Source organism: Hippocampus comes, unplaced genomic scaffold, assembly GCF_001891065.2.
Source record: "Hippocampus comes isolate QL1 unplaced genomic scaffold, H_comes_QL1_v1.1 scaffold71, whole genome shotgun sequence".
Lineage (NCBI taxonomy): Eukaryota > Metazoa > Chordata > Actinopteri > Syngnathiformes > Syngnathidae > Hippocampus > Hippocampus comes.
The window spans coordinates 542,983-562,556 of record NW_017805932.1 but is presented as its reverse complement, the minus strand read 5'-3'; the positions used below and the strand labels follow the sequence as shown (position 1 = coordinate 562,556).

At 49.4% G+C, this 19,574-nt stretch overlaps 4 protein-coding genes across 8 annotated transcripts in view; 2 read left to right on the top strand and 2 right to left on the bottom strand.

The window, feature by feature from the left end:
* The window catches only part of LOC109527984 (ubiquitin carboxyl-terminal hydrolase MINDY-1-like), a 4,568-nt gene extending 4,468 nt beyond the window's left edge, over window positions 1-100 (top strand). Inside the window, exon 11 of the mRNA XM_019890232.1 lies at window positions 54-100. Coding sequence (XP_019745791.1) covers window positions 54-100 — 47 coding nt within the window. The remainder of the gene's footprint in view (window positions 1-53) is intronic.
* LOC109528008 (ubiquitin carboxyl-terminal hydrolase MINDY-1-like) lies at window positions 7-2,932 on the top strand. Its single transcript, XM_019890270.1, has 9 exons — window positions 7-155; window positions 250-307; window positions 380-444; window positions 629-787; window positions 863-965; window positions 1,326-1,468; window positions 1,682-1,891; window positions 2,184-2,330; window positions 2,496-2,932. Exons 1-9 carry the CDS (start codon window positions 129-131, stop codon window positions 2,565-2,567), a joined length of 984 nt encoding a protein of 327 aa, XP_019745829.1. The 5' UTR covers window positions 7-128; the 3' UTR covers window positions 2,568-2,932.
* Window positions 2,933-3,370: 438 nt separating this feature from the next.
* On the bottom strand, window positions 3,371-11,834 carry LOC109528001 (phosphatidylinositol 4-kinase beta-like). 2 transcript variants are annotated; one of them, XM_019890254.1, is made up of 14 exons: window positions 11,640-11,834; window positions 10,228-10,614; window positions 9,552-9,907; window positions 9,166-9,486; window positions 8,742-8,969; window positions 7,513-7,734; window positions 7,212-7,309; window positions 7,035-7,139; window positions 6,843-6,966; window positions 6,654-6,767; window positions 5,714-5,865; window positions 5,471-5,603; window positions 5,261-5,381; window positions 3,371-4,532 (listed from the first exon to the last, which is right to left on the bottom strand). In XM_019890254.1, exons 2-14 carry the CDS (start codon window positions 10,610-10,612, stop codon window positions 4,351-4,353), a joined length of 2,541 nt encoding a protein of 846 aa, XP_019745813.1. In that variant the 5' UTR covers window positions 10,613-10,614; window positions 11,640-11,834; the 3' UTR covers window positions 3,371-4,350. The 2 variants fall into 2 exon arrangements, with proteins under 2 accessions (XP_019745813.1, XP_019745814.1); XM_019890255.1 differs by having other exon boundaries at window positions 7,212-7,303.
* Window positions 11,835-12,967: 1,133 nt separating this feature from the next.
* rfx5 (regulatory factor X, 5) lies at window positions 12,968-19,548 on the bottom strand. 4 transcript variants are annotated; one of them, XM_019890256.1, is made up of 11 exons: window positions 19,222-19,548; window positions 18,090-18,241; window positions 17,973-18,006; window positions 17,502-17,584; window positions 17,303-17,425; window positions 17,115-17,231; window positions 16,899-16,977; window positions 16,601-16,799; window positions 16,459-16,538; window positions 16,267-16,395; window positions 12,968-15,374 (listed from the first exon to the last, which is right to left on the bottom strand). In XM_019890256.1, the coding sequence occupies exons 2-11, from the start codon at window positions 18,203-18,205 to the stop codon at window positions 14,427-14,429; spliced, it is 1,908 nt and encodes a 635-aa protein (XP_019745815.1). In that variant the 5' UTR covers window positions 18,206-18,241; window positions 19,222-19,548; the 3' UTR covers window positions 12,968-14,426. The 4 variants fall into 4 exon arrangements, with proteins under 4 accessions (XP_019745815.1, XP_019745817.1, XP_019745816.1 ...); XM_019890258.1 differs by lacking the exon at window positions 19,222-19,548 and adding an exon at window positions 18,955-19,204; XM_019890257.1 differs by lacking the exon at window positions 19,222-19,548 and adding an exon at window positions 18,967-19,204.
* Between the last annotated feature and the right edge of the window lie 26 nt (window positions 19,549-19,574).

Here is a 19,574-nt window from a genome sequence, read left to right as displayed (position 1 = left end):
TCCCCCCCGCCGAAGCTGCGGCAGGCACATCGGCGGCTTACTACCTGGTCAAGTGGATCACCTGGAAAAAGAAGAAGACCCCCATTATCACTCAAAGTGACAACGGACCCTGCCCCCTGCTGGCCATCATGAACATACTCTTCCTTCGCTGGAAGGTACCAAGCACATTTTCTGTACACACCCCAAAACAATGCATATGCGCCTTTCACACGTGTGTGTGTGTGTGTGTGTGTGTGTCTGCGCGGCTAGGCAAAGCTCCCCGCTCAGACTGAAGTTGTCACCACAGAGGACCTGATGGCTCACCTGGGTAAGCTGCTTCGGTATGATGTCATGATGACATCGTCATCATCTCCATGACATCAGCTGTGTTCGTGTGCAGGTGAGTGTGTGCTGTCAGTTACACCCAGGCAAAAGACGGACGGGATGGAGCTCAATTTTCAACAGGTACGCACAGCCGCACTCACACAATCCAGATCATCACTTGCTAACGTGGCTTGCTAGCATGGCTAAAACCCGAGTCAAACCTGACTAAAAACGTGACTTAAGTTTGAAAAGTATGAGTAAAACATGTCTAAATGTACAGAACGTATCGCTAAAATGCAACGACAACATGTCTGAAACATTTTAGAACATGAGCGACGCCATGGCGGTGCTGCCCAAACTGTCGACGGGGCTCGACGTGAACGTTCGCTTCTCGGCCGTCACCGACTTTGAGTACACGCCCGAGTGCATCGTCTTTGACTTGCTGGACATCCCGCTCTACCACGGATGGCTGGTGGACCCCCAGGTGTCACCCCCGCCAACCCCTTTCAGTCATCTTCACGAGACACACTGTTGACTCTTGTCACATGTGCGTGCGCAGAGTCCCGAGATGGTGGCCGCTGTCGGCAAGCTGAGTTACAACCAACTGGTGGAGAAGATCATCGACTACAAACACTCGGCCGACAGCACACAAGTCGCCGAAGGTAACGTGCACACACCCAGCATGAAGCAAATTTAGGAGAATAAATTTGATTTCAGACAGGCCTACACAGGGACATTTAAAAACACAACTGAAAAAAAATATTTGTAGGTTCAAAACAAAAGCACTCCCATAATAACATTGCGCTGTATATATATGAAATAAACAATCGGACTTGAATTTGGAGTGAGCTTGATCCAAATTTGGATAATGATGCCATTTTACATGCACGCAGACGCACAGACCTTTTAGCACCCACCTGTCCACACACAAACAGGAAGCTGCTCCAAAAAACAGTGTTGAAGTTGTGCCTCGTGAGCCCTTTTGAGTGGTGTTTGAGAAACATTCGAGTCACGTGGTGCAGGTCTGGTGGCCGAGCACTTCCTGGAGACGACGGCCACTCAGCTGTCCTATCACGGCCTGTGCGAGCTCAACGCCGCTGCCAAAGAGGGGGAAATGTGCGTCTTCTTCAGGAACAACCACTTCAGTACCATGATCAAACACAAGGTGGCGCCACACGAGCACACACGCTCACCTTCCACGCACACGCAGTCGTTTTTTGGCGTACACGAAACGTCAGACATGTTTGAGTCACGTGCTGTCTGTCAAACATGCTTGAGTCACGCCCAAGCCCCTCTCCCAATAGGCTTCAATCATATTTCAGTTGACTCATGTCTCCATTGTCATGTCTGCGGCGTTTGACGGTGATTTTTGTCTCAGGGGCACTTGTACTTGCTGGTGACGGACCAGGGCTTCCTCCGCGAGGAGGGCCTGGTGTGGGAGTCTCTGCACAACGTGGAAGGAGATGGGAACTTTTGCGACTCTGACTTCCGCCTGTGTCACCCTCCTCCGAGGGATCTGGCTGCGGTGGCGCCCCCCGGTGGCTCCCCGCCGCCCTGCGACCAACAGCAGCAGCGCCAGATCGACCAGGTAGCGGTCAAGTTTCACTTTTTTTTTTTTGTTTTAACAAAATGTTTTAGCCAGGTTTTACTCATGCTTCTGACATTTTTCAGTCATATGCAATAACGATTTTACAAATTTCAGACGTGCTAGCCAATTACAAAATGTGTTCTGTTGTACAATGCTTTAGTCATGTTTTAGACATCTTCCAGACATGTTGTAGTCCTTCGTCAATGTTGCAGTCATGTTTGGGACTCATTTTAGATATTTAAAGGACCGCTATTCAAGGCAGAGACTATAAATGTGTGTGTGTGTGTGTGAGGATTATCTGGTGGCGGTGTCACTGCAGCAGGAGAGCGGCGGGGCAGCCTCAGGAACCATCAGCGATCTAGAGCTGGCCCGGCAGCTTCAACAGGAAGAGTACCAACAACAACAACAACAACAAGCCCCACCACAGGCGGCCGTGCAGGTAACCATTGCAACAACGCTCACCTTTGTCTCGTTTCACGTTTTGTCATTTGTCACGTTCCGGATTTCTTTCCCTTGTATTTTACATTCCAGTCAGGTTTATTATCTTGAGTCAAGTACTTGTTATGGCGTAAATCATGTTTTTAACATTCTGGTGTCTTTGTAGCTCAGAGGTCAGGGGTCACAGGCAGGAGGGGCCAGAAGAAGAGAAAGAGACTCAGACTGCGTCCTGCTTTAACTCGTCCCCCGATGTAGCACACGCGCGCACACAAAATGCCAAACCTCAGTGCTTTGTGACTGTTTTGCTTTTGTCGAAAGTTTGTCAAAGTTCACCTGTCAAAACAACCTACCCCTACTAGCTTGTGGGCTAAAAAAAAAAAAATGGCGTTGCTTCGCTTAACCAAGTGCACTCGCTTTCCTATGTTGAATGCTCAACTTTATTTTGGGGTCGTCCAGATTTACGATCAATGCGAGTTTGTTATTTTATTATTTCCACAGTCAAGAAACAGTTACTGTTTGTTTTCATTTGATTTGCTGACTTCTAGCCATATGTAAATCATATTGGGATACGTTCATTCAAATAATAAAAAATACATTAAGACAGCATGGATACGTTCTCATTTTGGTCTTTATACATCAGTCAGAAAATAGGCAAAATTGCTGATCTTTGTTTTCCAAAATCAAATGATTTGGCTAATTTTAGGATGTCAATCAATTAGCAAAATAGTTGTCGATTCATCGTTGCACTTTTACTACAAGAATTTAAAAATGTTAAAAGCACTCTTTCACATTCAAACTTCACTTTTTTTTGTATTTTCACATTTGAAAGAAGGAAAAAAAAGGCAACAATAGTTTTGTGTGATCATGGCTTGGTTTTCTTTCTGGACAAGAACAGAAAGTGTTTCAGCTAGCGAGCTGCTAATAGATACGCTTGCAGCTTGTAGTGGTGTGCTTTTGTCTCTTTTGTTGTTAATAGGAAGAGAAAAAAAAAGCTATTGATCAAGTGATCCGCTGAAAATCAAACCAGTTACAGTACTTTAGTCCAATTCAAAGTTTTTATTACTTAAAAAAATAGTTAAGTGGTTAGTACAATTTGACAGCCCTGCAGTAAATATAAATACAGACTGTACATTTTAGTATTAGAATTTAGAATGATGTGTTCGCAGTTGGCTACCATTAAGGTAGACTAGCTCCGTCATTGGCAATAATACAAAGGTGTGGTTTCACACAAAGCGTCTTCAATCAGGTCCTCCTTTAGCAGTCGTACAACCGCATTGTAAACGTGCCTCCTGGAGTCAATCAAAGGAATGTAGTGTTGGCCAATCGCAACAGCGGCAAGGAGTTGTGTCGCGTAAACGGAGTGCATCTGTTCTTCAGGAAACCAAACTAGCTTCCGTGAACAGTAAACGACAAAAATGTTGCTTTCAAACCAAAACGCCCCATTCAAAATGTTGCGTCAGTGTGAAATTACAAACGGACCTTCGTTCACCATGTAAACAAAAACCTGGTTTCAAAGCTCACGCCGATGTTCACATTCCCGTCACAACTATGAGATGCCGACGTGAACTTTTCAGACTGGAAGGACACAACAAACAAAACATTCAGCGTGTATCGCGTGCGCATGGATGGAATAAATGCTAACAAGCTACGCTCGTGCAGACGTTGCGGCTGTCGCGTTGTAGCGACGACGCAACAGAAAAGTTACAGGTCGCGTGGAGACGTCTTGTCGTGTGCTTCAGTAGAACAGCAGGCAAAGGAGGAAGAAGCGGCAGCCGAGAGGCGAAGGAACAAAATGAAGCAGCTAAAGGAAACGGAAGCAAAACCCCCACAAAAATTAGGAGGCATAATAGGCAGCAGCGGAAGGAAAAAGAATCAAGATATAGAAGAAAATAAGAAGCATAATAATGGACCGCAGCACAAGTCCAAGAGGAAGGACGTAGAATAAGAAGAGGCAGAAGAAGCAAAACGTTTGAGCTGGGCAGTCCCGGACTGTCCGTCTCCACCAGAGGATGGTCGTTGGGTCACATGATACCGTTGGTGACGTACTGGTAAGAGTCGTAGAGTTTGGTGGTGATGGAGCGCACGGAGCCGTTCACCAGCCGCTCCACCAGCAGCTGCAACTGCTCCTCCGTCAAGCTCATGTGGAAACGCTCCTTCAGGCCGCGGATGGTCCCTGAGCCCTGGAAGCACGCCAGGGGCAAACCTGCCAAACGCCCAGGTCACTCATTTACCGTATTTGGCCCGAATATAAGACGGCCCTGATTATAAGACGACCCCCCTCTTTTTCAAGACTCAAGCTTGAAAAAAGACTTTTTGAACACAATTTTTTATACAGAAAATAATTATAGTACATCTGAAACAAATGATTCTAACAATATATTTGAGAGAAAAAACATGTTATTTTGCCTCATTCAAATCTTAATATCTGAACATTTAAATATGTAAACTAAAGTGCAATCACATTCGTAAATGAATGGCTTCTGGTTTTTGAAATGGAAATGACATCATAACTTCTCCTCAGCTGCCGGTTAACCTGGCCGATCTTAGACCCACTTTTCTCCAGATTGTGTCTACGTTTCTCCATTTTCTGTTATCTCTTCGATTATTTTCTTCTCTTTTCCTTTTTACCGCTATTTTTTCTTTTTCTTCTTTGTGCTACCGCTATTTTTATTTTTATTCTTCGTGACAGGGGTTCACTTTGGCCTGGGCAGTCAAATTCAGCATTCAATGATATGTGGCGCCATCTCGCGTCACGAATGGGTATAATGTCTAGACCCCGAATATAAGACCACCCCCACTTTTTCAGTCTTATTTCAATGCAAAAAAACACTGTCTTATATTCGGGCCAATACGGTACTTTAGTCTGGACCCCCCCAAAAAAGTTCTTCTTTTGCTAGGGTGCAAATCGAGCAGTGAGTCTCGGGTCCGTACCTTGCTGCATGATCTCCACGATGTGCAGCACCTTGTCCATGTGCTTCCTGGCAGCGATCATCCCTTGCAGCATCAGCATCTTATAGTAGACGAACATGTCGCCTTCCAGACCGCCCATCACCTGAACACGCAGACGGCACGAGAAAAAAAAACGTACGACTTGAGCCGTTGCCCGACGGCGACCGAAACACGATAAGATGGCGCGCTCGCCTCCACGAAGTCGGCGGTCATCTTGAAGGCAGACGTCTCAAAGCCGAGATTGCGCGGAGAACTGGACAAGATGAAGCCGAAGTCGATGTGAATGATGTGACCTTCCGAGTCCAGCAGGATGTTACCGTTGTGTCTGAAAAAAATCACATCTTCCTTGGGTTACTGTTTGTCGTCATGGAAACGACATCAAGTCTGAGGAGACCCCGACTCAGCTTAGCAAGGGGGGGAGAAAAAGGTTCTGACCTGTCTTTGACTTGCAGGAGGTAACAGACGAGGCTGTAGCCGGCGCAGCTTTGCACAAAATTCCTCTGAGCGCTGAGGAATTGTTCGGTGGTGAAGCTGCCGTGTTCCTGCAGGAAGTAGTCCAGCAGCGACAGCTGACTCTGCTTGTGCACCTGACAGGGTACAATTGGGATATTTGGCATCAGAGTCACTCAAGATTACAGCGACAAACGGGAAGGGAGTGAACCACCAGCAAGTTTGACACGAGGTTCATGGGCAGGGGTCGGCAACCCGAAATGTTGAAAGAGCCATATAGGACAAAAAAACAAATATGTCTAGAGCTGCAAAAAAAATTTTAAAAAGCCTTCTATAAAACTTACAATGAAGGAAACACATGCTGTATGTATGTAGGAGACTGGACTGTCTCAGAATTGTTATTCATTCCTTTGTTGTGTGTTCACAAACGCCCCCATAGAATTTATTTTGTGATTTCCTCGCTTGATTTTTTTGTTTTGGTGCATTATTTTTGCTTTTCTTAGTGTCAATGAAGTCATCATGAATTTCTGTTTTTCGGAGGCTGTCTTTGAACGCCTCTCGAGTTGAACGAGAAGAGAGAAGGCACGGAGTCGGACGTAGACATGTTTGTGTTTGTCGAGACTGTTAAAAGCATAAATAAAGTGTGTGTTTAAAAAAAAAACAACACTACAGCTCTCCTTTTTCGGAGCTGCAACATGTATCTCTATCTATTTGAGCTATATTAGCCTACTATCAAAATCTTTTTCCATTTTCAAACATTTTTATCAAGCTCCAGGGAGCCACTGGATGTCGCTAAATAGCCGCATGCGGCTCTGGAGCCGCGTGTTGCCGACCCCCGTTCATGGAGATGAAACAGCAAGTCAACACAAAACAAAAAGTACAGCCTAAACGGCAAACGAGATTGCGCGACATGACTTCCGGCTACCTGATGCAGGGACACGGCATTGAGGACGGGTTCGATCATGCCGCTGTCTGATGACATCACCAGGATCTTGTAGGGTTTGATCCACAGGGGAAGTCGCTCTTGATGCCAGATGGCCTGAAGACAACCGGCGTCCTCATCATGCTAATGTGCTGACGGCGATGCGTTGAAAAAAGGAAGAGTGGCGATCACCTGGAGTTGCGTGAGCACCTGATAAGCCAAAAGCTCTTGTCTCAAGTCGTCTCCGCACTTGACGATGACGGGAAGGAGACGCCAGCCGGGGAGGTGGCCGTAAGGAGACGTCTCCTGGATACGCCTACACGCACATATTTGACTTCAGATCACTTCATGACATGATTGCGTTCGTGCGGTGGCGGCCCCCACCTGACTTTCTCCCCCCAGGGTTCTTTGAGGGCGACAGCCGAAGGGTCCTCGGGGTCCTTCCTGAAGGAAGTGGACATGTGCGCCAGGTTCTCCGACAGGCGGCGTCTGCGGCCCGCGCAACAACAACGTCAGCCGCCAGCATGAACAGGAAGCGGACAACGCCCGACGCAGACTCACCTGATGTCTCCGGCGGCGACAAACACCTCCCTGCTCTCCACGCTGGTCAGGCTGTCCAGCGAAAACTGACTCAGGTTGTCACTGCTGCTCGTCTGAACCTCCGCCGCAGAACGGGAAGGAGACGGCAAACCAACAGGAAGTCAACAGGAAGGCAAAACGGCCAAACAGGACATGAAAAAGGAAGGGACAGGGAGTCAACAGGAAGTGTATTGAAAGTAAACAGGAAGTAAAAAGGAAATTAAGTCAACAGGAAGTGGAAGTGGACAGGAAGTAAAGAGGAAGCTGGTTGGTTAGTGCTCACCTCCACTTGCAGTTGTCCAATGTCGTCAATGGCCCAGGCGTCGTCGTCGTTTTGCACGCTGGAGAGGTGTCCACCGGGGACGGTGATCGAGGCATCAGTGCTGCAGTCCAGGTTGTCGGCGGAGCGGGCCGAGCGGATCCGAGTCTCAGGAATGCGGGTGGGGACAGCCGACGTCTCAAAGTTTTCGCATTCCAGCACCTCCACGTAGATGATGTACGGAGCCTGTCCGCGACACACGCAGTCGGCGGTCAGTCCGACGAAATGTCGCACACGCACACGATGTCACCTACTGACGCTGCTTTTGTTTTATTCCTCGATGACGCAAGCTTATGACTGCCATACCACAAAAATAGCAAAGTTCAAGATCATGTTACGTGATGAGATGAAAGTGATGATTGAAATATTGGTACAAGTAGGGTGACATGCTGTGTGCCGCATTAAACATTGTCCAGAGGAAGCAAACAAGAGTCTGTCCTAGCATAAGCAGTTGAGAATCCTATTTGGGCAGTGCTTCATTTGTCTGCCACTAGAGGGAGTCCCAAGTATCATGACTACAGTAGTACCGTATTGGCCCGAATATAAGACGGCCCTGATTATAAGACGACCCCCTCTTTTTCAAGACTCAAGTTTGAAAAAAGACTTTTTGAAGACCAAATTAATTTTTATACAAATAATTACAGTACATCTGAAACAAATGATTCTAACAATATATTTGAAAGAAAAAGCATGTTATTTTGCCTCATTCAAATCTTAATATCTGAACATTTAAATATGTAAACTAAAGTGCAATCACATTCGTAAATGAATGGCTTCTGGTTTTTGAAATGTAAATGACATCATAACTTCTCCTCAGCTGCCGGTTAACCTGGCCGATCTTCGACCCACTTTTCTCCAGATTGTCGCTACGTTTCTCAATTTTCTGTTATCCTTTCTATTATTTTCTTCTCTTTTCTTTCTTACCGCTATTTTTTATTTTTCTTCTTCGTGACAGGGGTTCACTTTGGCCTGGGGAGTCAAGTTCAGCATTCGCTTCAATGGTTTCTGGCACCATCTTGCGTTGTGAATGGGTATAATGTCTAGACCCCGAATATAAGACGACCCCCACTTTTTCAGTCTTATTTCAATGCAAAAAACACCTTATATTCAGGCCAATACGGTACTCTTGTCGATGTTCCAATGTCCAAATACAATTGGCTGATCGGCTGAATGTGCTTTGCCGGTGAACTGACCTTGTCTTTGGAATTGAGCACGGCGGCCTGCGTGTGCGGAATCCTGACCAGGTGGTGGTGGAAGTCGGCAGTGGGCAGCCAAACTCTGGCGGGAAGTTTGTGGTTCAGCAGCGACAATTCCGAGATCAGACGCTGCGTCTTCTGCTCTTTACTGTGCAGCGATGCCAGCCGGCGACCGATCGCCAGCAGAGACTTGACCAGCTCCCGCTGAGGACGCAGACGCTCCGGCTAGGCACACAACGCGATGTATCGGAGTCCACGTCAGGGAAAATATACAGGAGACAGGCCAAGATGAGCAAGTCACGCAAGCACAGCATTCGAACCTCACACCTTGGAGGCAGACTGCTAATGCTCATCCGCCATGTTGTCCATCCACAAACAACAACAAAAACCACTACAACAATAACAAAATGGCGTCCTTCACCTCCTGTTGGTGCGCCTCCACTTTCGGGTTACTTCCTGCCCTGCGCAAGGCACCGCCGGGCCCGCCGGGTGGGGCGGCGATGTTGGCGTCCGACTTGGACCTCTGGTGGCACCTCTGGGAGGGCGACGCGCTTGGCGAGGCCATTGGCGGTGGGGTGGCGGCGGTGGCCATGGGGGGCCGCAGCTGGTCGGACAGAATGAGTTTGCGAAGTTTGGCCCCTCGCGAATGTCGCTGGGCCGAGATGTGCATGTCGGACGAGTAGGCACCCAGCAGCCACGCGCACAGGAGCGAGAAGACGATGCTGCTCCCGCAGCGGTGCACCTGCCCACCAATTGCACGTCAGAACGCCATTCCGCCCCACCCGGCCACCCGCCCCGCCTACTCACCAGATAAGGCCGGATGGCGTCGCCCACCTCGCCGTCCATGTGCACGTACATGCTGAGCAGCTGAGGCAGGTAAAAGTCCACATCGGCGGGCGGGAAGCCGAAGAGGCGGTTCCCTATATAGGCCTGCACTCCCGGCTCCTTGGACTTGAACAGGTAGGCCACCGCCATGGACGCGTCAAACAGCTTGGACTGGAACAGGCGCAGTAGCCACGAGGAGCGATCAGAGGCCGGCGACAAGACACGTGCGTCTGCCCACCGCTCCTCGTCCTCCTCTCGGATGGCTCCATCTTGCTGCTGCATTTGGACCTTCAGCAGGACTTCCTGGCACGCCTTCAGCGCCACCTCTGCGTCAATCACTGCACCCAAAAAACAACAACAAAAACTAGCAAACTAGCCTTACCAACATAATGAGGGTTGGGCTTTCGAGGTAGGGTTTTAAACTAGGTTTAGTGTTTCCAATTAGGCTTTTAAAAAAGGATTCAGGTTTTAAATTTGGGTTTCAGAGTAAGGTAAGAATGAGAACGAAAGAGAAGCAAAGCAAATGGAGTAAAAAGAGAAAAGAAAGAGGGATAATAAGTGTAGAACTCTACAAACAAAGCAAGTAAGCAGGAAGAGTAAATGAAGGAAGTGCAGCCAGCAGGAAGAGGCACAGGTGTGGTCGGCCTGTCTGGCTCACCTTGGAGCTCCTCCTCCTCCTCTTTGTTGTCCATGGGAGGCGGAGTGGCAGCCACGGGATCTTGGGTGTCGCTGCTGAGGCTGGCGCTGCTGCCGCCGGGGCTGGAGCTGCGGGGGCTGACAGTGGCCGAAGACGGATGTTCGTCCTTGGCTGGCTGGGGGCGAGGCGCCAGGCGGCGCCGCCGCTGTCGTCGAGACGGGCAGTCCGAACAGCTCTCGGAACAACGCGACGACGATGACGAGGATGACGACGAGGTGCTGGAGGGCGACGACGGGCACGAGAAGGTGGTGGGCGAGAGGGACGGGGGAGCGGGCGCTGATGTGTGGGCGGGGCTTAACTGGAGCAGATGCAGTGCGGGAGAGAAGGAAACTTGGGTGTCGGCCATCTCTGTGAAGGACAAAACTTCTTCTCAAGATCAAGAATGCACAGCAGGCTCTCAAAGAACACGTCTCTTTGATTTCAGGACGCTGGGGTGACTTTTCAAGTCCCCTAGATCGGATGGATCTGATCACAAAAACCCTACAAATGTCATTCCTCCCCCCTCAGCCGTTTGGACAGCAGCAGCAAAGTCACCACAAGTCACCATCCGATGCATGCGAGCACACAACAACATGGTTTTCCGCGCCTTCTTGCACGAAGCGTAGTTTCGACTCAAACATGACTCGTGCCCTCACGGAGGACATTTCACGACATCAACCACCTGAACGTCAAGTGACAAACAGCTCAACTTTTACATCCATTCTTTGTCTCCATGTAGTCTAATATAGTCTGGGGTTGGAGTTCTGGTGTGCTTTTTTTTTTTTTTTTTTTTAGTCGTTGTGTTTGAGGGACGACGTCGGCTTTAATTTGTACCAACTTTCTAGTGTGCCAAGTGTCAGCTTCTTGATTGGCGAGATTCCTTTCACGTCACGATTCACGTAAACCCGATAGGCTTCTGCTTTTGGTGGTTTTGGACGCGATTATCGGGACATTCTATTGGACAAAAGTCTAAATGTCTGACGCTCGTCGTCCTCGAATGGGACAAAAGCAACCCCACTTCTCGTCTGCTGTGTCCGAGGCTGGAATGGACGTGCAGACCCCTGGGGCATCATCTCACAACACATCTGGAATGCATCTCTCTCTCTCTCACACACACACACGCGCGCACACGCACAGACCCAGTACCAACATCTGGACCCCTTGAATTTCTATGACGTCAGTGCTGACTTCAACTTGTGAGGCGTCACGTCGGGTGACGTCACTAGACAAAGCGAGAGCGACTTTGCGAACTCGTTCAGTGTTTGCGCCTGCGCCGAGATTTTGACGGTGAAGAAGTGGTAGAAGAAAAAGGTGTCCAACCACCCAGCCAAAATACGTCATCACCGGCAAGTTCCCAAGAGGCCGGAAAAATGCTTGGAGCCTTGGACACTGACCGCTAGCAAGTTGGTCGAATCGCTTTCGAAGCCGCCCAGACGCGTTCTGATTTTCCTTCACGAGTCCACTTTGACATCTGGCTGTCGTCTCACAGGGGCAACGTAGCCAGGCGTCGCGGTTGTTGTTTTACGGACGTGTTGTCTATCCGCCAGTCGTGACGCAAGATCAATCACGGGCATGAGGCTAAACCAAACTTCCGGTTTGGGTTGCCATAATAAAATCATTCCACACGTTGGTTGTGGAATGTATCGACTTCCTCCCCAGTCCCCAATGGTTATTTTTGATTGTTAATAATATTGTGGCAAATTTTAATTGAAGTGACGAGTGTAGCTTTCGGCGAGCATCGCGAGTTTTTCCCCCCCGCCTTTTTTATTTCGGAATGTTATTGCACGACTTCCGCTGGTTAACTGTGTTACTTGTTGACGTTTCACATTTTTTCAATCTTCTCCCGCTTGGACAAACACAACGTCAGAAGCGAACGCGCACTGATTATGTCGATCTTTCTCTTTTTAATTTATTTTCGTATCAGGGTGGCACTATACAGTGGTGAGAAATCTGTGTAGCCTCAGGTACCCCCCCCCCCCAATCGCCCTATGTATCAAGCCCCCTTTAGCCCCGGAAGGTAAACAAATCCTGGAGCCTTCCCTGTTTTGTGTTGGTTTTTTTTTTCTTTTTTCCATGTGAAAAAGGCAACACAGTGAGTGTCAAACCCAGATTTCTCAGGTCCGGGGTGCTAATGTGGCCTCCATACTTGCTGTGTCAATTGTCCATACATGTCCTAAAACTGACTGGGGGAGCAGTCCAATCTGTCCACATCAAGGGTCTTTAATCTTGTTTTCCATGTCTCCCTGCTGATTCAAAGGATCAGATAATCAGCAAAGTCTACAGAAGGTGGATCATTAAGAGCGAGATTGTGTTCCAGCAGGGAGAGATAGGAAAAAATGCAGGACAGCATTCGAGAACCCTGGTCGACACGCAGAGACTATTCTTCTTTAGCAATCTGTAAAATATCTGTCAATAGCCGACTCCTCTCAAAAAAAGGAGGCAGGGAGTGTGCAGGGCATACTCCCAAACCAGACTAGTAGCTGACTTAATGTTCTTGCCATTGGTTATCGTTTGTATCATTGGGACAATATGGGTCAGAAATCCCCACCCTCATTGACGATCACTAATTTTGGTACGACGCCCCTGTCCATACGTGCTCAACAACTGACTGCTGACTAGTCCACGGGGTACCCTGTCTCTTGCCAAAAGTCAGTTGGGAACAACTCCAGTTCACCCACCACACGAATTGGGGGGAAATAGAAATAAAATAATCCAACCCAGATTCAGGCTGTGAACATGTGACATGTTTAGGTTTTTTTTAATTGGATCAGTCCGCTTAGGAAAATAGATCCGCCACTTCCACGTTCTCTTCACGTCCAACAAAGAAATGAAGAAAGACGAAGACACGCCAGGAAAGCAAAAGGTGCATTTCACTCATGAGTGGCATCTTGTTTTTCTTTTTGACAGTTGCAACCGACTTGGTCGGCTTCATGCCATCAACCAAAGGTTCAAAGAACACGTCGAGAATAAAGAACAAGTATAAAGTGCAAAAGGGAAACAACACGAATACAAAAAAAAAAAAAAAAAAAAAACAACCTCACAGGTAATCCATGCGGGACACATTATAGCAGCACACAAACAAAAAAAGCATTTAGAAAAAATAGCTTCTGGCAGAACTAGATTACCAACAATGCCTCAGCGCAGCATCCCGTACACTCGAAACGCTCGCTGCAACAGTCAAAAGATAACACCACGCACGTGACATCGACTCCCCTTTCTACTTCCTGCCTGAAAGTGCAAGATGGCGCGTGTGCACGGTCGATCCACACGCTACCCGATTACCGATCTTTGCGTCGTCGACGTCCCCATCGACTTCTCACGTCCGTCTCGTCTTCCCAAAAAGAATTTCCGCTTCCCACCTCCCAACCGTTGCAGTGGAAACCCCAGACCGTCTTTTGTCGTCACGTGACATTTTTCAGAAAATCCCCTCTCAACGCTCACTATTACGATGAATAATCATCATCACGTGCCATAAATGTGGGGTTAGTGCAAACAAATGTGTGAGCTAACGCGCTAACAAGATAATTTACTGCATGTGAACATTTTGCTCAACATTGTGCTCACCGTTGTGGACGATGACATCATCGCCAATGATACGCTCGCCGACGACGTCGTCGCGCCCGCCAGATGTCAGCAGTTCGAGAGACCACCAGGCTGGACGGCTGCGGGTCATGCGATGGCTCGCTTTAAATGACGAGAGCGTCGTGATGTGCACGCACACGCGCATTCTCACAGAGACCCTAAAACACACTCAGACATGAAAATACACTTCCACAAACATGCACACACAAACACACAGGGAAACAAACTCACAAACATGCACGCACACGTACGGAGACACACGTGTACACACACGCACGCACACGGGCGTGCGTGGAAGACACCGGTGGGAGCAAAAAGAACGACAAAGCGCACAAAAGCGTAGAGGTCAGTACAAAGAATCTGGAACAGGTTCTGACCCGTAGAAAGTCAACTTCCTGTCGGTCCCTCCGGACCACCACTTCCTGTTTGGGCTCTGGAGGGGGTGTGTCCGACAGACGGACGGATGGAGGGAGGAACCACAGTGTAGGTTGAGTGCAATGAGGGCGAGGCTTCATTCATCCCCCGATTGGTCACCCATGTGGCCAAATCTGGAAGTAGGGTGAGGGGGCGGGGCTTTGAGGTAAAAGGGGAGGTGGCTTCTAGGGGCTGTGCGCCGGCTCCTCCTCCTTTCTGGCCACAGAAGGCGAAGAAGAGGATGACGCCGAGTTGCTGTCCACCGGCCTGAGCTTGAGTTCCACTTGGCCGCACTCACGCTGCATTCTGGGAGGAGCCAGCGGAAGGTTGCTGTTGTTTTTGTTGTTGTTGTTGTTGTTGTTGCCGGGTCTGGGTGCCTTCTGGATGACTTCCACCATGGGCGTGCGACCAGATGCCGCCAGCTCCCAGCCAGCGTTTCCCGCGCTCTGGAAGAGCAGCAGTGGCCGGGTGTGGCAGTCGGGCTCCGGCAGGCAGCCGCCTCCTGGCTGGCCCCGTTGGGCGGCGGCGGGGGGCGGCGCGGGCAGCGCGCTCAGAAGCAGACCCGGCGGCTCGCGGATCACCAGCTCCAGCACCGACTGTGAGGCTGATGTAGACGACGATGCCTTCTGGATGACGCCGCCCGTCACCGATGTGATTACGGGGCCGTGCGGTGCCACCGGGGGCGGCGGCTGAGGCGGCGCAGCGGGAGGGGGCGAGGCGTCCTCCGGGCGAGGTTTCCTCGGTCTCCCTCGTTTCCGTTTGACCGGAGGGGCGGCCAAAGCGCCGGTCGTGGCCTCTGGGGGGCGCTTGGCGGCGCCCTCTCGTGCTTTGTGGAGCACGGACGCAGGCGGTGTTGCTTTCTCTCGCTCGTAGGACAAACAGCCCTGAGGAACGATCATGAGAGGCAGTGGGCCGCCCTGCTGCTGGGGCAACGTCGCCATAGCGATCACCTTCACGCCACCGCCGCCACTCGCCGCCGCTGCTGCTGGTCCGCCCGTCCCAGAAGCGCCACCCGCGACTGAAGTGTCTTTGGGTGCCAGCGAGGGCGGCGACGAACGCACCGACAATGGCGTCTTGTCTGGGACGGAGCTGCGAGGGAGGATTCGGGGAAGCTGCTTCATGTACGCCTCCACCTGCACCACATGCAGACACGTATACACACACACACACACACACACACACACACACACACACACACACACACACACACACACACACACACACACACACACACACGTCATTTTATAGAGTGGCACATTAAAATAGGAGTAACCCGACTTACAAGTTTTCTGAAAAATGAGCAGTCATTCGGCCGATTTTATGCATTGACTTGAGAGCAAAAATTTGAGATACAAGCATTGGATGGGCAGGTCTGGATGGGAAATACAGAATCATAAGAAAAAATAGAAAAAAGTAAAATAACAGCTAAAACAGAAAAGACTAAAAGTAAAAAAACAAAAGACAAAAAAAAATGTAAAATTACAAAATATTTGAAAGCTTGAAAAAAAATACAAAGGAATACACAAAATTAGAAAAATATAGAAAACACTAAAAGAAACAACAAACAAAGAAAACAATGGGTGGTCTTGCTGTCAGTTCTGTCACTCGAAACGGGTACTTGGTGCCAGTCGGGAGTCTTTTTAAATTCCTGACGAGCATGGCGAATGTTTTCAGAACTCATCGTGCGCAAGCACGCAATGAAATTGTACAAAAAGAGCACCCAGCTGTAAGCCAAATGGTGATTAGCATTAGCGCTACCTGGCTACTGTCGCTCCTCTTGCTGCTAAATAAAAACAAAGAGTTGCGCCTGCACGAGACATGCGAACTGAACTGGAAGAGTCGTTGTGAACCGTTTTTCAAAAGTCATTTCACTCCTCGTTGTGTGTGTGTGTGTGTGTGTGTGTGTGTGTGTGTGTGTGTGTGTGTGTGCGCACGCTTGTGAAAAACAAAAGAGAAAATGAGGAAAATCTGAAAATCCAAATCAATCGAAAACCAAGATTTGACTGACAGCTGCAGGCAACCTACCGCAGGCCGCAGGGAGGAGACGGCGGGGGAGGGCGGAGTCTCCACTGACAGAGGCTTGGCCGAGGGCGCTGCCTTGTCGGCGGCCAGCAGCTTCGACGCGGACGAGGAGGTGGCTTCCACAGAGTCCTTCTGTGGAAACAGGAAGTTGGTGAGCGGCGGCACAGGGCGGCCGGCGGGCAGGTGCTCGACTACCTTGGAGTCCGCGGGGGCGTCACCCTCGCATTTGGACAGGGGAGTTTTCTTGATGACCTTGTGAGGCTTGGCGGGACCTCCTGGAACACAGTGGCGACATGGTGAGGTTCACATACACGCAAACGCGCGCGGACGCGCACACCTGCTAGAGCTGCCGACGCCACCAGCTCGGCTTGACTGCATCGCGGGTTGACGATGTGCTCCTGGATGAGGTAGCGAGCAATCTCCACCACGGTGTCGAAGGAACGCTTCAGGATCTTCTGTGCCCAATCGCAGATCAGCTCGCACGCCGCCTCCGTCACTTCTTGCTTATACGTCTGCACCAACTCCGTCAACTCGGCCTGAGGGCGAGGAAAAGGAGGACACGGGGATAGATGGAGCGGGATTGAGCAGCTGTGTGTGCGCATAACGTGTGCTCACGCTGGTGTGCACGTGTGTACCGGGTCGCTCTTGAGGTCGAGGTTGGGCAGCAGGGGCATGTTAAGGACAGTCTTCCTCCGGATTCCGCTGTAGCAGTATGTGCCGCCTCAGCAGTTAGGGAAAGCTTACGCCACACTTGACACGTTCACACAATGCACGAGGTCACAAAAGGAGGCACGGCGGCCGGCCCCCTGTGGCATATCGCGTCTCCGTGGCAACGCTCTACGGCAGGATATTTGGACTGGCCTCGGCCTCCGAGCCGTCGGGCTTTAATGTTGGGGAAAATGTCTCGGATGATTTTCCCAAAGTTGGCGGCGCTCAACGGACGATGCTGCAGGTTCTCGCAGTAGCGCCTGAAAAGGGGCATAGGATACCCAGACGGCACGGAGGACGGGTGACTGCGAGTGTGTGAAAGTGCGCTCACTTGTAAGTTTCGTAGACATCCTGCTTGGGCAGACACGTGTCGGAATGCTCCTCAAGGTGGCTGCGGATCCAGTTGCAGGTGTGAAGTTGTTCAGACGTGTTGAACAAACTGTCCCCTCCGCCGCTACAAGCGCACACCGAGTTAGGAGGAGTGTTTTTTGAGGGGTGGGGCGGAAGACGCGGCAGCGGCGGTGTCAGACCTCTTGTCGCCGGCGCCGAGGCCCGACGGCAGCTGGAGGTACAGGTACAGCTTGTCGTTGTCCGAGAAGCGTTGAACATCTTGCTGTTGAACAAGGACACACCGTGACATCATCAATTGGTAACGTGGTAAGGGGGTTACGAGTCTTGTTGTTGTTGTCATGGCAATGGGACACGAGCATGTACCACTACAGTATGTCCAAGTTAAATCTCAGGCAGATTAATTGTCCTTGCGGACACTTTAGGTTGGAATTCGAATCAGTTTCCATTCCGGTTTACATTCCAATTCAATTCCATTTTGATTCAAGATTGTTTCCTTACTTTGCAATTTGATTTCCATTCTTTAGGTTGCAATTCATTTCGAGTTCGATTAACTTTGTGTTTAGTCAAAAAAATAAAAATAATCATTTTGCAAACATCTGCTATAACTTGGGAAAACAATGATCAAATTTTTATGCCGATATGGTTCTCACCAGAATCTGGTCCACTTTGGTTTGAACACTCTTCCTGCAACAGAAGACGAACAGAACGTGAGATTGTTGGATGCCGTCTGTTGTTGATGTTGTCCGGTGACGGGCGATACGACGTACGAGATGTTTGTCTTGAGCTTTTGCAACAGCATGCTGGGCTCGGTGTCGCCGTCTGGCGCATCCGAGTTGCTTTCCTCGCCGCCGCCAGGCTGGCACCGGTGCTGCTCCTCCAACATGTGAACCCCCGACTACGCAGTGCTCGGGAGCACCATCTAAAGACAGGTGGGACGGCTCTCAAAGTTGCTCTTCAATCGTCCAAAAAGACACAAACGGGACATCTTCACAAATCATCAACTGGTTTTCGACCAGAACTTGTTTGTCCTCAAGAGCCTGGTCTTGAGCCTATGCCAGCTGACCTTCCCGGGCTTGTCACCACTTAAGGCTCATGTAGACAAATTGAACGGTCGCCACCCAATGTCAGGGCAAGTGCTGACAAACAATGGACTGGTCGCCAGTGAAATATTAGGGCACATATTGACAATCAACAGACTGGTTGCCAACCAGCGTCATAAGCAAACATTCCCAAATGGACAAGTTCACCTTAGGTGAACCTAAGTAAGTGTTTTTATGACTTGGGGATGGTGAACTCCACAGGGTGGCCAGATTCGAACCGTAAAACTCAGAAATATGAGGCAGACGTGCTAACCATCAGGTCGCCGTGTTGCCCTTCTCATATTTTAAACAGTGCATACGATCAAATGTGATGTACTTCAAGATTTGATTGAATATTGCTGCTGCTTGTTTGACATATGTGGACACATTTGTATTAGTTTCATTAACACACAAGTAATAATGAGTAATGGTCAAATGTTTCACTAGTTTGAGGCGTTAGCATCGAGCTAAGTGCCTAGCCGTCATGCTAGCGGACCGGAACGGACACACTTGTGATCATCATCGTCATTGACATCATCAACCTAAATCTCACCAGCACACGTACAAAGTGTCAAACACGATGTCATCCGGACATTACCGACAATGCCAACGTTTGTCTCGGGCTAACAATGCAAGCCCAGCGCGTAGCTATTAAATAGCATCAGCTAGCAAGCGGCGAAGCGAGCCCTGCACTTGTTTTTCGATACCATGTTATTGGGAAAAAAAATCCCAAAAGCGGATAATGACTCGTGTCGCTAAATGATGACAGCACATATGACGAACATTCGAGTTGGCATTTTAAAAAAGAAAAGGAAAGTACCTGAGCCAAGATACAGCAAAAAAGCCCTTGAGATTTTTTTGTGATTGGACGACTCTGTTATGTCTGCCTGACTACAAAGCGCACGTCCATTGCCATTGGAGGGCGGGCGCCAATCTGCCCAGATACCCAAATCTGGCCCCATTCCATTCGCTGAGGCCAAATATTTTTCTGACGGAGATTATTCGGATTGGACGACGTCGTCTGGTCTGCTCAGTTACGAGACAGATGATTTGATCTCCGCTATTCTGCATGGCAACAACCTGTCTGGAAAATGCGCAGCCAAAATCAACGTAACAGTTGTCGAGATGATATCATCACTAATAAATGGGTATGCCTGGCAAAATTTACTACAA

Bases quoted from the DNA above. Each gene is read 5' to 3' on its own strand.
- LOC109528008 (XM_019890270.1), top strand. From the start codon at position 129: ATGAACATACTCTTCCTTCGCTGGAAG. The intron at 156-249 runs GTACCAAGCACA...CTGCGCGGCTAG, and splicing joins TACTCTTCCTTCGCTGGAAG to GCAAAGCTCCCCGCTCAGAC. The intron at 2,331-2,495 runs GTAACCATTGCA...GTGTCTTTGTAG, and splicing joins CACCACAGGCGGCCGTGCAG to CTCAGAGGTCAGGGGTCACA.
- LOC109528001 (XM_019890254.1), bottom strand. From the start codon at position 10,612: ATGGCCGACACCCAAGTTTCCTTCTCTCCCGCACTGCATCTGCTCCAG. The intron at 6,967-7,034 runs GTGGGGGCCGCC...ATGTGCGTGTAG, and splicing joins CCCTGGGGGGAGAAAGTCAG to GCGTATCCAGGAGACGTCTC. The intron at 5,382-5,470 runs GCGAGCGCGCCA...CTGCGTGTTCAG, and splicing joins TGACCGCCGACTTCGTGGAG to GTGATGGGCGGTCTGGAAGG.
- rfx5 (XM_019890256.1), bottom strand. From the start codon at position 18,205: ATGTTGGAGGAGCAGCACCGGTGCCAGCCTGGCGGCGGCGAGGAAAGC. The intron at 17,585-17,972 runs GTGAGAACCATA...CTTGTTCAACAG, and splicing joins CCAAAGTGGACCAGATTCTG to CAAGATGTTCAACGCTTCTC. The intron at 16,539-16,600 runs GTGTGCGCGTCC...ACTGTGTTCCAG, and splicing joins GGCGTCGGCAGCTCTAGCAG to GAGGTCCCGCCAAGCCTCAC.